Raw genomic sequence first — 15,568 nt, forward strand, 5'->3', positions numbered from 1 at the left:
CTATTTGCGTGTGCGGTGTAAATTATAAGGGATGTAGCCACACAAATGGCGGTATTTTGTTTTCAGAGCTATGAACACCGGGCAAGGTATAGCTGTAGTGACATAAGCGTTTTTTACGTAATAGCGAGGGTCGGATAAGTTAAGTACTAGAGCTTTAACAGTAAGACTGGACTCGTATAAAGAATGACGTTCTGCATGTCGCGAATGGTTAATGTATTTATTCCGGCTGCCGCATTCGCCGCGCTGTTATTGAATTAAAGCTCTGGATTCTTACAATGACACGACGATGAATAAGATTGTTCTTCATCTTGGCAGCAGCAAGAACACGAACAAAAGGCTACGACGCCGCTTCAGAATGAACTATTACTTTTGTCGTGCCGCACGCCAGCTTTTGCACCCCTTAACCTTTTGTTTGTAATTAGGAAATCCAAAAATCAAAAGACCGCAGCAATGACTACATAGTCAGAAAGGCAGAAAAAAATTGCAATTCTGCTCGTCCCGGTCGGGTGACTCGCAGAATATAGCCAATTTTGCCCAATTTGGGGAGCACAAGGCTGCATAGCAGGGTTTATGCACACGTTGGCGCTCGCTGCAAACTCGTTTGCTACTGCAAGCAAACTTGCTTGGCCCTCCTTGATTGCTTCAACAACGTCCCATAAACAGCTTAGGTATCCAAGTCATTGGAACAAGGTAACTGAAGTTGGGGGCGCGTGGGCGACGGTCCAATCATGAGGGAAAAAATCTCCGGTCCTGTTTTCCAACCAATACCAAATCAGGATGACCAAGGTTTGAGATCTTCCAACAGCAAAAGCAGAACTCCATTTCGGGCTTTCAAGCTGCAAAAATCCAGGTATGGATGTAAAGGATCCATTTTCGTCGGAAACACTTGTTTTCCCTTGTTTCCCTGTTCTCATCCAAGGCAACAGCACTGAGTCCAGCATGGCGGATAACGGGCGATTAATGCCTGAGATGGCGTCGACGAGAGGACGAGGAGGAGGAGGCGGCGGCAGCGGCGACGGTACCGGTAGCAGCAGTAGCGCCAGCATCACCCGACCTTCGTTGATTCATTCAGTTTCTTGCCCTGACAACCTGCCTCAACTGACCATCACTACCTCGGACGATCCAACACATCCAACCGAATTACATATACCTGGAACTCCCTCGACCAAGTCCCGTCTCGATGAAGACGACAGTGATAGCAGCAGCACGACGACCGCAACCGACAATGAAAACGTACGGGATGCAGAATCTGATATTGACAATATCGAAAAGCCCAAGCGCAGTCCGTCTGTATCATCCAAAGTAGAGCAAGTACTTTCAAACGACAAAGACTCGGCCGATACACTCGTTGAAGCAGTACTAGATAAAGCAGAAGCGCAAGATCGGCATGTCCGTTTCCAGGATCACGTTCTAGAGTCAGCAGCGCTAGTGGAAAGCATGTTGAATCGGCGAGGGGCGACGGACGATCAATCGAGCGAGCGGATGGGCCGAAGGTTCCGGCGGAACAGCGCATTCAACGAAGATGAAATGATTGAGGATGGTGACACCGCATTCAGCAACAAAGCGGGTCGAGACGACAATGGCTCAAGCTCCGATGGCGTGGCATTCTCACCATCGGCAGTCGGTGGTGGAAGCGTTCTGGCCAGTCTCATGAAACTCGAAGCGCAACGGAGGCACAACGAGGAAAAGGAATTGGAAAGAAAGCATCGCAAGCAAAAGAAAAAGGTGGGTTTCTATTGGTTCTCTCAGACTCTGTATGGAGCAGGTCTTAATTATATCGATTATACCATTTAGGAGTCCAAGAAAGCGAGGAGCAGTGAAAAGAAGAACAAGAATAAACCTAAAAGACCCGCATCCCTGTACAACATTCCATTTCATTCAAGCACTGACCCGCTCAGTACCCCGCCAAAGCGACCCAAGATGGTCAACCGGCCTTGCAGCTGGCTATCGACCGTGACGGCCAGCAACCACTTGGTCCCGAGTCTGGAAAAGAAGAAACTAATGTCGCCTTCTGTGTCACGACGATCGTCTGTTGACAGTATGCTCACAACTGCGTCGCAATTCGAACCTATCACGTTGGAAGATCGGATTCGTATCACCTTTGAGATTGCAAATATTCTGCAAAAGCAAGAGTTTCTCCGCAAGCTTGCGCGGTGCCTTATGTTGTATGGATGCCCAGCTCATCGACTCGAGTACGCTATGCGACAGGTATCCAAGACCATCGGCGTCGACGCTGAGTATATCTATTTCCCAAATGTTATGTTCGTCACCTTCTTCGACCAGTCGACGCACACGACCGAAACACATTTCATTCGCCAGTCCCAGACATTTGAAATGCACAAGCTCGCTGAGATTTATCGTCTCGAAAAGCTCGTTGCACACGGTGAGGTTTCGGTTGACGAGGCACTCGAATTTATCGATAAGGTTGCAAATGAGCCTCGGTTCTATCCTCTGTGGATGAACCCATTCGTTTATGCGCTAGCCAGTTTCTGTGGCTGCTTATTGTTCTTTGCCGGCAGCTGGGCTGACGCCGGTGTATCTGCAGCTCTAGCCAGTAAGTAATCTCATGAACCCTGTAGTTTATACATGTTTATACTGATACTGATCAAACGCAACAGTGGTATTTGCAATTTATGAATTCGTCTCCGGCCGTGTCCAGAGCTTGCAAGCAATTTGGGAAATTACAGTCTGTATCCTTATTGGGTTCGTCGCAAAGGGTATGTTTGTATTTGTATGTGCTCTTTCAATATAATAACTAATTTTTGCGTTCATTTATCTTGCAGGTGTAACCAAGTATGGCTTCTGCTTCACGCCTATTGCATTTTCAGCTTTCATCGTCATTTTACCGGGATATCCGATGGCTGTCGCAGTCGTCGAGTTAGTATCCAGACAGCTGGTTAGCGGAGTAGTCCGGATGGTCTACTCCATCATCTATGCCTTTTTATTAGGTTACGGCATCCAAATGGGTTCAGAGCTCTATCTTACGATAGATAGAGCTGGAATTGAAAATATCAATGAGCAGTGGACCCAAACTTGTAACAGGGCTTCGAATATGACGAGTTGCGAAGCGCGTATCCCGCAGGGCTTCTTTGGACTCCTTGTCCCGTTGTTTGCTGTAGCTTACTGTGTCTTTGTTCGTGCAAGACCTTTCCGGTGGCCGACCATGATCGTCGTCTCAGCTATCGGTTACGTGGTCAATTATGCCCTGTCGTGCTACGCAGAGGCTCCATCGCAAGTTTTGCAAGTCGTTCCAGCTTTCACGATTGGATTTATAGGCAATCTACTGACCAAAATCACTGGCAAAATGTCATTCGATGCTGTACTGCTGGGCGTAAGTTAATTCTCTTGTTCATCTTTCTTTGCTTGTACATGTTTATCAATAATGCATGAATCTTTTGATAGGTCTTCTACCTTGTCCCTGGAGGTCTCGGTATCAAGGCAGGATACGGCATGTTCGACAACTCGAATGATTCACTGGGTACACAGGGTGCAAACCTGACACTCGCGATGATCGAATCGAGTATAGGTATGACAGACTTTGTTGGGACCATTGTTTGGTGATCGATATCCTGATGAAATCTCTGTTGCTAGGCATTACCATTGGTTTGTTTGTTGCAACACTCATCGTATACCCTAAGGGTGCCCAACATACCCCATTAATGAACTTTTAATTATATCATCAGAAGGACGGCAGAATGTCAATGCTTTCTCTCTTTAAAATATCTGTGTTTTACGAACGACCATATGTATATCCTGGAACATTCAAACTTTTAAGATTATACACAAAAGCAAAACTTATTTACTTTCTACCTTATTTTGCGATTATCACCACCTTTCCTAAATAACAATCCTAATACAATAAAAAAGGAAAAGACAGCAACATCCACCGTACATGTGTCTGTGATACATTGTTTATTTCATCCCCGGGTCTACCAGTCCAGAACGCTGACGACAGGGCGATGGTCACTGATATAGAGCCCATCATCGTAGAGATTAGAGAGCACTCCAAATCGACGCACCACCAGCAGTGGATCGCGTTTTGCCACCATGATATAGTCCAATCTGCGCGGAGCTTTCACGGCATCCGGATCGCTGTGCCCGAAACTGGTAAAGGTATCCTGGTCACCGTACGGACCACTTAGCGGCGCACGTGCACCATCATTAGTGATCCTAGTTTCCAGCAGATATCGGGTATCCAAAAATACATCGTTCTCGCTCTGCTGCTCTTGGTGCTGGCGCTGTAGGTTTTGAAGCACTTGACCGGCTCGCACCACTCGATGTGTTGGCAACGTAACATTGTTCTCGGTTGTGCGGACAGGCCTAGCACCCGGTTGTTGTGCAAAGCTGCTGCCCTTGCTGTGAAGCTGCTCTAGCTGCAACCAGGTGGTATTGCTGTTATCTCCCTTCTTGCCAGTGAGTGTGACGTATCCCGGATCATCTTCGGGAGAGTTTAGGTCACCCATCAAGACACACATGTGTGGTATATTTATAACGTGCTCCAGTATGACATTGGCCGCTCCGCGACGTGCTTCGAGGCCCTGGTGGTCAAAGTGGGCATTCAACACGGTGAATTTGACGTTATCAGCGACGCGCGTAAATCTGTGTCAACTTTCAGTGTGTTGCATGAAATGATCGGGTTCCATGTTATCTTGGCTTACTCTACAACGGTCGCGATGCGTGGGTCGTTCGCATCCCAACCTTTGCTTCCTGGTACGTCCGGAGTCTGTTTTTGCATGATCAGAATTAGCAAGCAATGAATAGTGAGCGCTGATCAATGCATACCTCGGAGAGCCACAAATTTCTCCAACTTCCGACGCGTAACACATCCCTAGTGTTGCAAACATAAGTATCGACAATAGTCATGTTTTCCTTATACTTTACTCGAGCTGTAGTACCTCTTGTAGAATACTGGGCAGTACTCTCCTTTCTCCTTCCCATCGTCGCGACCGGCGCCCACCCAATCATATTCGTCGTTCAGTAAACGCTCAAGATCAATGACTTGATGGTACTCGGGTTCCTGTGAGCAAGCAGTTCAGCACGTGTGAAGCTGGAGCCAGGTATTCTCATGCTTCACCTGAAAGCCGACGATATCCGGCGACCACATCAATACGGTGTCTGCCACCTTGTATTTTCGCAGGGACCAGGGTTGCTCGCCAAGGAGCGACGATGGTAGAGCGGTAAATTTGCCGATTTCCCCGCCGGGGTCATGGCGTATATTAAACGTCATAAAATTTACTTTCATTTCCTGGTCGAGTGAAGAAAAAGAGAAAGAGAAGTGTGCAACGGACTTCGCCCCGATGCATGAAAATTGCGCCCGAATTCGCATTTGCAGTCCCGTTCAACAACAATGCTACACAGTTGAAAGAACGACATATTATAGTTTTGAGAAGCAGTCATTTTTTTCCAAATATAAGGTTTCTGTCTGGCGAGTTCCAAAACCCTGCAAATAGGATGTGGCTCTATACACATACTCGCCCCATAGTTCTTTTATACTGAAGGACTATTTTTCCTATTGAGACGAAGGTGCAGATGTTGTAGTTGATGATGATGCTGATGCCGATGGTGCGCCCTTGTCACCGTAAATGACTTCGTATCGCTGTCTAGTGGTATCGTCCAGTAATTGTGCCCGTCCACGGCGCTCAAAGTTCACCATGTATCTGTCAGACTTGTATGCGCCACCGCCGAGTGCAAAGCACATGACAATATAGAACTAGCAAACAAGCAATTATTGAGTTTTTCTTTCAAACCTACACAAACAACTTTTTTCAACTCACCTTGTTGACAGTTTGAGTGCGACGGTACCAAGGGAAAAACGAGTATGCGAGTGCAGACGCAAAAATACCAACACCGGCCCACTCTGCCATGCCAATGAAGAATCCCTTCATGGCATGTCGGCTAGCGGTTTCTTGTTCTGTGTTCGTTGCTAATCTCATTGTGCTTGATCTCGGAAAGAGAAAGGACAGTAAAAAAAGACCCTGCTTTTTGCGCAATAAGAAATCAAATGATGATGCCGCCATTACAATTCAAGACCAGCAATAATGTTTTTCCGCCGTATCTAACCCCCTCCTTGTCATGCTTTTCCTCGCTTTTTTCCGATATCCTTGTCAAGCAGTGCGCGGTGCCCAGTTACTACATTCTTAACCAAAATTCTCGCAAAAAACTCTATTAAAAAGGCAACGAGCAAGAATAAAAGGATGAGAATTAGAAAGAATGTTTTACAGCCATCGGAACTGCCCGGGTGCGAAGCAAAAAGGGCGACATTGCTGCGCAAGAACTACGCAATTGCATTGGTTATTATATTCATACATTCTATGGTTTGTTACGCGTAGTAATATCCTGGTCCTTGCGGATGCTCTGATGACCAAGGACGGTGTTGCGGTGTGGGCATCGACATCGGCAAGGTGACAGGTTGATGGCTAGGAGGGTGATGCGGTGACGGTATTGGTTCTCGATAGTCATGTGGATTGGCAGGTGTAATGTAAAACGGTGAAGATGGTGCTAGTGGATTCGGACGTGGTGGAGAAATGGATACGGGAGATGCAGTTTCACGATGGAAGCTTGACGGTACTGGTACTGGCATTGGTCTCGTGGCAGAGTGATGAGGCGGGTATCCACGATAATCAGAAACTGTGCGCTGTCTCGGTGTATGGTGGGAAACTATTGGGGATTCAGGTTCCTGCGGTGAATACGGATTATAATGAGTTTGTGTAAGGTTCGCTGGTCGAGGTTTCTTCGGAATGTAATCCTCCATGTTCGGCATAGACATGTAAAATGAATCGCTGTGCTGAATACCTGGGGCCATCGACGGCGAGGATGATACTGATGATGCAGCGTGTAAAGAATATAATGATGAATACTGTGATCCATTCATGCTTCGTCGGCCTTCTGGACGCGAATCTTCCTCCTCTTCTTTGTATTTATCTTCCAATATTTCCTCTATAGTCTTTTGAGAATGGCCGCTATTGGATCGGGATGCTGTGCGACTATGCTGACTGCTATTATGTCTTCCTGGTGGTGGAGGTGGAGGCGGTCGGGAGCTTACAGTGCTCCTGGGGGAGGATAGACTGTTCTCATGCTCACCGAGACTAGACTGCTGATCGGCGCTGATGGGTATTACGGTTTCCTTTACTTCTTCCTCATTTTCATCATCGTCATCATCGTCGATGGAAAATTCTGGCTTCGGTGTAGTACCGATAAGAATTGGCACGTCCAAAATGATCACGTTGTTGTGTTTATAAGCAGGATGATCTGGGCGGACTGTGTTTAGATCGACCGAGACCTGCACCGCGTATTTTACACGCAGGATCCGACCACTTGCTTCCGTTGTTGGTGGCAGCGATGGAGGAATCAGTAGCTTATCCGTCGATTCATAGCGATAATTATCGTCTGCCGAAATTTCGAGATCTTTCACGGCAGTCTTGACGAACTCCTTATCGACTAGATCGTTTCTACATGGCCGTGAGATACATTGCCGGATGTGTCACGTCCCGATGGAGATATATACCTTCCATTACCATAAAAGTATGCCTGTTTCACCAATTTGAGGGCAATGGCTCTGGGTACAAAGACAGATTTGTAATGTTTGACAGAGGTTGTGACCGAGAGTACATCGCCTAATTGACGCGCAGGTCAGCTGATGATCATCACACACAAAGCTGCTGCTGCACCCCGCATTGTGTTTTACCTCTCGCGATGGCGAATCGGGGCATTCTGACGGCGACGTGTACCCGGCGCGGATCGTCGTCATCACCTTCTGTTTGTACTTCCTCATGAACACTTCCACCCGTTTGTAGTTCCGGCAGACTCACATCGATTCGTTCCACAATCGAAATCTCTTGCTGGTCTTGTGCTTGAGCAAACGAGTCACCGACTGCAAAGAACTTGTGCTTCTTTAGAACTGCTGCCAAGACGTATTTCACCCCGCTGCCGTCCGAAAACTTGGAGAGGGTACACAATGAGTAAAGAGAGCTGGCTTGGCATTACTGAGCTATACCCTCACCTTCATCGTTGTTGGTATCTCTGCAGATTCGCCTGGTATAGAGAATTCAAAGGGGAACCGATGGCTCCTTGCTTCCAGATGATGCGGTTTTCCGGGCTCGTTGGGATTCGTTGCAACCTCGCATTCTCGTTTGAAGAGCTGCAACGTGTTGTTTGCAGCTTGCACTGTTCCAGTAAATGTTACTTGGATGTGGTATATTCGTGTCAGCTCGCTCAAGTTGAGGACAACGTCGCCTGTGGAGTTTGCAAAGGTTAGCACAAAGTGCGCAACCGGCCATTCTCACTTGCCTCGGACGGTCTCTCCCGGGTTGTAGTAGCGATGGCTCTCGAGATCAATGTAGAATTCCTTTGTTTTTGATTTGAATATCATCCAGCGATTGTCCGTGAACGAAAGAAGAACAAGAAGTTTAAGAACCCTTTTCAGTCAGAAAGCCTCTTTTGTCCTTTTTGTACCACCTGTCGCATTTCGCTGCGCCGCAGCCGACTTGAGTATTTGGCGTGTGACTCCCTTGTCCCCGCCCCCAGTCATCGTTCCGCGCTTTGATATCCCCCGAGCCCGGAGCCGCTACCGAGGCACAAGTTCAAGCGCAATGTCCCTGAGAGCAGTCAGCCTTGGCATTCGTGTGCCTAGGTGCACAGTAGCAGGCACACGCTCGTTCTTTGGTCTTCCAAAGGCACTCAATGACCTGACGTCTAGTCGTAAAGAATACTCGGAACGGCAGTTGCTAAAGTAAGAGGCGGCCGGAAAACCTGCCACTTCCTTGCTGACACAATGTTGAAGCTTTTCGCAAGAACAAGTGTACAATGTAGTTGCTAATGTGAAAGACTACGAACAGTTTGTACCATTCTGCAACCACTCTCTTGTCTACAGCACTCGGACGATTACCCGTGGTAACTCACTTCAGACAGTGTTTGACGGCGAACTTGGAGTAGGATTCAAGATGTTCAAAGAGAAATATTTATCACGCGTAACATGTGAGCATCCAAACTATGTTCAAGCCGTTTCGAGCGATGCATCGCTGTTCAAAGAACTAGTTACGACCTGGAGATTTACACCAAATCTGCCACCGTCTCAACGTAACCGACCCGATGCGAAACATCATCCTTCATGCTACGTGGACTTCTCAATCGTATTCGAATTCGCTTCGCCCTTGCACGCTCAGGCTTCTTCCGTGTTCTTTGATCAGGTCTCAAAGATGATGCTTCAAGCCTTTGTCGATAGATGCAATGCCGTTTACAACAAACCAAATTCACGATGATGATACATACACCTTACCTTGCAACCCGACTCTTCTCTTTACTTACTACCTGCCTGCAATCCTTTTTGGTACCTGAATTATATAGAGAAAAAACAATTAATCTTACATCTGCATTAGAATTAGCATACACTATAGACTTTGCAGCTTTATGCTTAGAAAATACATGCATCCTCTTTTCAAAATATATTTTTGCAAATGTCACAATTTTCTAAAGCGTTTCTATCCGAAAGGAAAGCATTTTCTTCACGGTTTCGTAATTAAAAGCATACTGCCAAGTGTAAACTCGAGAATGCAAAAACTTTTTCTTTTAACAGTGGTTATATTACAAAGTCTAACAGTTTTCTTTTTTACTCGATGGGAATACCAGCATACTCGTCGAAACCGAGAGCCAAGTTCAGGTTTTGCACAGCTTGGGTGGCAGCTCCCTTCAAGAGGTTATCGATAGTGGTGGCAATGACTACGCGTTTGCCTTCGGGATGGACGCTGAAACCACCAATGCGGACAAAATGCTTGCCAGAGTTGTCGCGAACATAAGGTTCACCCTGTTCAAGAACTTTGACAAGCTTTTCACCCTTGTAAAATTCTTCAAAGACTTCGCGGACTTCGCGGCTAGACATGGTCTTGTTGAGAGGGACATTCACGGAAAGCTGGATGCCTTGGAAGAAAGATGCAACGTGAGGGATGAAGTTGATTGGGGTGCCAAGTTGATAAGACACTTCGCGCTCGTGAATGTGACCAGTCATGGAATAGGGGAGAAGGTTGTCGCGAAGAACTTCGGGATCGTTCTTTGGGGAGGGCTTGGTACCAGCACCAGAGTATCCGGAAACACCAAAGACAGTAGGAGCGGCATATTTGTCAAAGAATGGAAGGAGAGGTCGAAGGGACATTTGCGCACCAGTAGCATAGCAGCCGGGGTTAGAGATGCGAGTAGCACCGGCCAATTTTGCGCGGTTGAATTCTACAATTTCGATCAATATATCTTGACACGATAAGAAATCATGTATGCTACGTACCAGGAAGACCATATGTCCAAGTGTCGTCAAAGCGATAATCAGCGCTGAGGTCTACCAAGACCTTTTCAGATGATTTGTTTTCCTTCACATCGTTCTCCACTTGGCGGACAAAAGGAGTGCAAACTCCATTGGGCAAAGCAAGAACCCACGCATCAACTTCTTCCTGTGCTTTCAAGTCCTCAGGCTTCAAGTTAACGTAAGCCAAGGAGCTCTTGGTGTAACCTTCAAGAGGCTTGCCTTCCAGTTCACGAGAGCTCACATGGGTCAGGTTCAAGTGAGGATGGTTGTTGATAATGTTGATCAACTCGCGGCCAGTGTAACCTCGAGCGCCGATCAAACCGACATTCTTCGTCTGTGCGGTTGCATATCCTCGACGCTGCATCGAAAGTCCACGCGAGAATGTGGAAAAGGAGCGCACACTGGCAGGAGCCTTGGCACGTCCAAATCCATCAAATGTGCTCTTGACACTTTCAGAGTCCTGAATACCATAGAAGAACATGGTGCTGCCATCTTGAGGGTTGCGGAGAGAACCATCGGCGCGTTCAAAATGCCAAGCGCGATCAAGGTTGCCATCTTCAGTCTTTGCGCCCACGCGCCAGGTCAAGACACTGTGGTCTTTGCGGATAGCATTCCACAAGTTATCAGGCACATTGTTGAGGACTGCAGTCTTGCTAGCCAAAAGCTTCTCGAGAACAGCAGGTTGGGAAGGGTTCTCAGGGTCGCTTGTGACAATGGCGAGAACCTGACCAGGCTCATCGGTGTACAATGTAACTTTCTTCTTTTGTTGCAATTCACGCAAATAGCTAGCAACAGACATTTCTCCAGATTTGACAACATCGTCCTCGCTTTCCATAATACGGCGGATCTTGTCAGGATCGACTTGATCCAAGCGATCGTATTTGAAGAGCTTGTGACCACGTCGGATCAATGTACCTGCGCCGGAATCAGTGAAGAGTTCCTTGTGCAAGTGACCAGCAGAGATAATAGCGACGGAGGAAGATCGAGGGAGACCGTCCAACAGTTCCTTACACTGCTTGATCTTGAGCTTCGTGCCATACTTAACCCAGGGTTCCTTAAGAAGATCCTCATATTCCTAAGTTTCCGATACATTTTAGTTCCCTCGTCCTAAACATGATGGATGCTATTATTTTATACCTCATCCAAATTGATAACATCAATCTTCTTTCCGGTGACGCCGTGGTACAATCCGTTCTTTTCATTCAAGAATACGATCTTGAGAGGTTCCAAGACAGTAGCCAACTCTGCAGCAGCAACATCAGCGTTGACGTTGAGAATCTGGCCATCGGGGGTTTCGGCTAAGCTGGTCAAGATGGGCAAGGCACCAGCACGGATAGATGATTCAATGACCTCCTTGTTGACATGCTTGATTTTGCCGACAAATCCGTACTTGTCCTTGTCAAGATAGTCTCCGACAAATACACCGCCAGGAATGGGACGAGCACGGGTGCCGTGGCGCTCCAAAGCATCGACCAACTTGAGGTTCTCGGACATGAAGACTTTGCGAGCTATTTCGAGAGTCTTGGAGTCGGTGATACGAATGCCTTCCTCATATTGAGGTTCCACGCCAGCGTCCTCGAGGAGTCGGTTCAATTGCGGACCACCGCCGTGCAAAACGATAGGGTAAAGACCGACACGGTTCAAAAATGTCAAAGCGGACGCAAGTGTCTCCAATTCGTCAGTCAAGACAGCACCTCCAACTTTGATAACTGCAAACTTCTGCGATTCAACAGATGAGAAATGACGCAAATACTGCTCAACTTCTTTGCGGGATCCAATATTGTACAAAAGTTTGACGATAGTTTCCTAGTATCAGCCGCAAGTATCTTTGTCAATACACAGAATGGAATTGAACAGTCTGCTACAAAACACTATACCTTTTCGGCAGCGGCGCTGCTGAGATCGTTGCTGTAATGACGGCGTTGGGGACGCAAGTACCGTTGAGAGGAAGACAATGCAGGACGGACGATCGAAGTTGCAACATTTCGGGAAGCAAGTTGGGCACCCAAAGGCACCGACGCCTTTCTCGCAAAGGACAGCATGTTTATATTAGAGAGGGGTAGTTGTATGTGGTGTTAGGCTGCTGGCCGTCCCCTGGAACAGAAAAACAAGCTTAGTGTCAAATGTGGAGAGCGAAAGATTGATCGAGATACCTTCAAAACCCGATTATCATTGTGACTTGCTTGAGTCACTTTTCGACGGCTGACTTTTTCTCTTTTTTCGATAGATTGATGGTGTATGTCTCCAATCCAAAATCTCTCACAAGTATGCAGCGCTGTGGTCTCTCCTTTTTCAAGCGGATAAAGTCAATAGATATCATCACTTTAATTTAGCGATCAGATAAGAAGATTTTAATTGGAAAAGGAAGAATTCCTGCATCAATTCAGACAGCTACGTCAACTTTTTCTTTGCCGTAATTTTCCTTTACGAGGGAGCATGATCTTCTTACTGTCTATCTACAAGAATACCAATGCATTTCATAAATTGGGCGTCTTGCAAAGAGGAAAGCAGAGGAACATGTACGTTTGCAAGCATCCGTGATCTATCCATGGTTCTGCCAAGTACGTGTTATCCTCTATTATCGCTAATGAGCAGCTATTCAACACTTGGTACGGAGTTAATGCAGCTCGGTATCTGCAGCACATCATGTTTGGTGATTGTATTTCCTTTAGTCCGCTTTCATATTTGCAGATTGAACTATCTGATCTCAAGCATCCTAGAAATATTCATCTGACCTAGCAACTGTTATTTATACGCGGTAGCATGCGCATACCTTTGATGGGAAGACTAGGCTCTGCATTTGTACATACGACAGTTTAATATGACAAGCTATACAGTATTCATGTTCTAAAAGGATGGATTTTGCTCCAAACTCGTACGGATTATTAGGCACGACTTGTGCACAGGGTACATTGTTGCAGTTCAGATGTAATTTATTTAGTAGTTGCTTGTCAATTCTAAGTAGGGTTATGGAGTTGAATAATTACGAGTTCTTGCTTCCGTCCCCTCTTTAAGCCTTTGGAAAGGAAAAAGATCGGGACGCACGGCAAAACACTAAATTATTTTTACAGTACTATGCAAACTCTGACTAAAAAGAACTGGTTGCAGTTACGCTTGTTTTGCTTTCATGTCACACCAGAGCCAGCGCCGTCGATCCCGTACCAAATATGGCTAGACCCGTCGATCGCAGATTCCGGAGGAAGGCAGGACTATTTTCCTTGGCAAAGGGCTCTACAAAGATCGTTTAGTTCATTTGCTTTTCCTTTTCAATTTTCCTGCAGCGAGCATAAAATTTTCATTTCGTTGCTTGCTATATATCAGAAAAGTTAACGCGCTCGTTATAAATATGATATAAATTGCTGATGTTCCTGAAAGATCATTGTCTGATCTTTTCTTTTTCATTTAACGTTTTGAGTAAAAACATCTCGGTTGAATCGATTTGCTCATCTCTACAGTAAACGAGTGTATGACTGTACGAATTTAGGAAAAGGCAAAAGAACATGAAAGTCGGGTTTCAGGTGGATACATTTTTAGCTCGTTTGTGGAAGTACCAGTGCAAAGATGGCAAGTGTGTCCCCGCTTGTCGCCGCCCCGGTCAGCCTGATCTTGTCTCTCCCCCACCCCTTTTCCGCAACTCCTTCGAACCCGAAATATCTATTGCTACCTCCACTACTTGAATGCACCAATCATGGCACCCTCTGAGCCGTTGGTAGTCTCTAGGCAGCAATGGTCTCGGTGTGTATACATCACCGCGATCGCGACGTTCATCTTGCTCTGGATCTTTGCTTGGTCCTGGCAGTCCGAAACTATTATACCAACGAATGAGCGAGATCCCCAGTGGCCGGTCACCGAAGAATACACAATGGAGCCCATGATGACTCTGCCCCCTGATTCAGACAACCTGTGCACGTCCGATGCATACAATGTAGGCAAGTGGGTCAAGAAACCTGTCAAGCTCTCGTCAGAAGACCCAAAGGGGGTCGAAAAAGCTGCAGGATACCACTGTTCCTGGAATTTCCCGCATAAATGTTACAGACGACTTGATGAGAAGGGAGAATTCAACCGTAGTGTACGGATGTAAGTCTTGACTTGGGTTTGTTACGTTGTCAAATGACCATTTATGATTATATTTTTAGCATGGATTACCAGTGGCAACCTTCCGACTGCGACATGTTACCCTTTGACCCGAAAATCTTCGCAAACTATCTTGCCAATCATCCACTGCTATTCGTTGGTGACTCTATCAACCAACTTGCATTTGAGAGCATGGCATGTCTTCTCGGTGAGAGTCTAGTAGATCCATCATCCAATACAAACATGACAGGCGGAAACACGAATCTCTGGGCAGGCCAGAAAGTGCACAAGGACAAGGCTCTTGTGGAAGGTGCTGTCACGCTGGGATATCTACGAACGGACTACTTGGTCCGTTTGGATGATTTCAAGATTATGGAACCTTTTGACGACGAAGGCTATCTTATCGGTAAAGGAAGCAACTTCCCATGGTAATTGACGGGTAGGATGGCGAATGGAGATATCGAAAGCTCACTATGTCGAGAAATCAGGGCCCATGCCATTCATCGGTTCGATCACATTGTTATCAATACGGTAATATCCGACAACAATTTTACGCTGAATATTTCTATCTGTTAACGTATCTATTTATTTACATTGCAGGGTCCTCATTGGCATACTAATAAACTATGGGGCAAGGAAGAATCTGACGATGAACTCATGGCGGCATTTAACAAAGCTATGCGTATTGTACTTGAATATCTACTGGATAATTTAAAACCAAATCAACGTGTCTGGGTCAGAAGCTCGCCATACGGTCACGCTAAATGCTCCCAGTATACACAACCTGACCAAGTGCCTCATCCGCCTACACGGAAGCCTGGAGAATTTCAATGGGATATGCATGAAAAGTTCGATCAAGTATGGAGGGTAGGTGCAAAACAAACAAGGATCGCCATGTCGGACAGACAAGCTAAAGAGAGACGCTTTGTCCTTTGTACTTTAGGATATGATCGAAAGCCTCAATGATTCTCGCATCAAATTCTTCAACGTTTCTCCTATGAGCAACCTGCGAGGCGATGCGCATTCAAGACCTGATTCTGACTGCCTGCATACTTGCCTTCCAGGTAACGGAAAGATGGAAATATTGATATCTTAGTGCACTGCAGTTTAGCTCACATGGTTTAAAAGGACCCGTCGACGACTGGAATAAGCTTCTTTTCCAAGAAATTGCCCTGGAGGCCGCAAAAGGGGCTTGAGCCATTGTTA

General features: G+C 46.4%; 7 protein-coding genes across 7 annotated transcripts; 3 read left to right on the plus strand and 4 right to left on the minus strand.

The window, feature by feature from the left end:
• Positions 1-852: 852 nt before the first annotated feature.
• VTP01DRAFT_6822 (uncharacterized protein) lies at positions 853-3,671 on the plus strand (the record flags this gene model as incomplete). Its single annotated transcript, XM_069385766.1, has 6 exons — positions 853-1,725; positions 1,795-2,554; positions 2,619-2,717; positions 2,784-3,331; positions 3,403-3,526; positions 3,592-3,671. The coding sequence occupies 6 exons, from the start codon at positions 853-855 to the stop codon at positions 3,669-3,671; spliced, it is 2,484 nt and encodes an 827-aa protein (XP_069243195.1).
• A 258-nt stretch (positions 3,672-3,929) lies between these two features.
• VTP01DRAFT_6823 (uncharacterized protein) lies at positions 3,930-5,227 on the minus strand (the record flags this gene model as incomplete). The annotated part of the gene is made up of 5 exons (XM_069385767.1): positions 3,930-4,599; positions 4,659-4,723; positions 4,783-4,828; positions 4,896-5,017; positions 5,075-5,227. The coding sequence occupies 5 exons, from the start codon at positions 5,225-5,227 to the stop codon at positions 3,930-3,932; spliced, it is 1,056 nt and encodes a 351-aa protein (XP_069243196.1).
• A 282-nt stretch (positions 5,228-5,509) lies between these two features.
• On the minus strand, positions 5,510-5,933 carry VTP01DRAFT_6824 (uncharacterized protein; the record flags this gene model as incomplete). Its single annotated transcript, XM_069385768.1, has 2 exons — positions 5,510-5,710; positions 5,775-5,933. 2 exons carry the CDS (start codon positions 5,931-5,933, stop codon positions 5,510-5,512), a joined length of 360 nt encoding a protein of 119 aa, XP_069243197.1.
• Positions 5,934-6,319: 386 nt separating this feature from the next.
• VTP01DRAFT_6825 (uncharacterized protein) lies at positions 6,320-8,368 on the minus strand (the record flags this gene model as incomplete). The annotated part of the gene is made up of 5 exons (XM_069385769.1): positions 6,320-7,448; positions 7,505-7,613; positions 7,685-7,937; positions 8,000-8,232; positions 8,287-8,368. The coding sequence occupies 5 exons, from the start codon at positions 8,366-8,368 to the stop codon at positions 6,320-6,322; spliced, it is 1,806 nt and encodes a 601-aa protein (XP_069243198.1).
• A 220-nt stretch (positions 8,369-8,588) lies between these two features.
• Positions 8,589-9,257, plus strand: VTP01DRAFT_6826 (uncharacterized protein; the record flags this gene model as incomplete). Its single annotated transcript, XM_069385770.1, has 2 exons — positions 8,589-8,728; positions 8,780-9,257. 2 exons carry the CDS (start codon positions 8,589-8,591, stop codon positions 9,255-9,257), a joined length of 618 nt encoding a protein of 205 aa, XP_069243199.1.
• Positions 9,258-9,604: 347 nt separating this feature from the next.
• VTP01DRAFT_6827 (uncharacterized protein) lies at positions 9,605-12,330 on the minus strand (the record flags this gene model as incomplete). Its single annotated transcript, XM_069385771.1, has 4 exons — positions 9,605-10,215; positions 10,271-11,363; positions 11,426-12,094; positions 12,166-12,330. The coding sequence occupies 4 exons, from the start codon at positions 12,328-12,330 to the stop codon at positions 9,605-9,607; spliced, it is 2,538 nt and encodes an 845-aa protein (XP_069243200.1).
• Positions 12,331-13,976: 1,646 nt separating this feature from the next.
• On the plus strand, positions 13,977-15,558 carry VTP01DRAFT_6828 (uncharacterized protein; the record flags this gene model as incomplete). Its single annotated transcript, XM_069385772.1, has 6 exons — positions 13,977-14,365; positions 14,425-14,790; positions 14,851-14,893; positions 14,963-15,229; positions 15,306-15,426; positions 15,491-15,558. 6 exons carry the CDS (start codon positions 13,977-13,979, stop codon positions 15,556-15,558), a joined length of 1,254 nt encoding a protein of 417 aa, XP_069243201.1.
• Between the last annotated feature and the right edge of the window lie 10 nt (positions 15,559-15,568).

The sequence above is a fragment of the Rhizomucor pusillus genome, assembly GCF_041956525.1.
Source record: "Rhizomucor pusillus strain CBS 183.67 unplaced genomic scaffold VTP01scaffold_3, whole genome shotgun sequence".
Taxonomy (NCBI): Eukaryota; Fungi; Mucoromycota; class Mucoromycetes; order Mucorales; family Lichtheimiaceae; genus Rhizomucor; species Rhizomucor pusillus.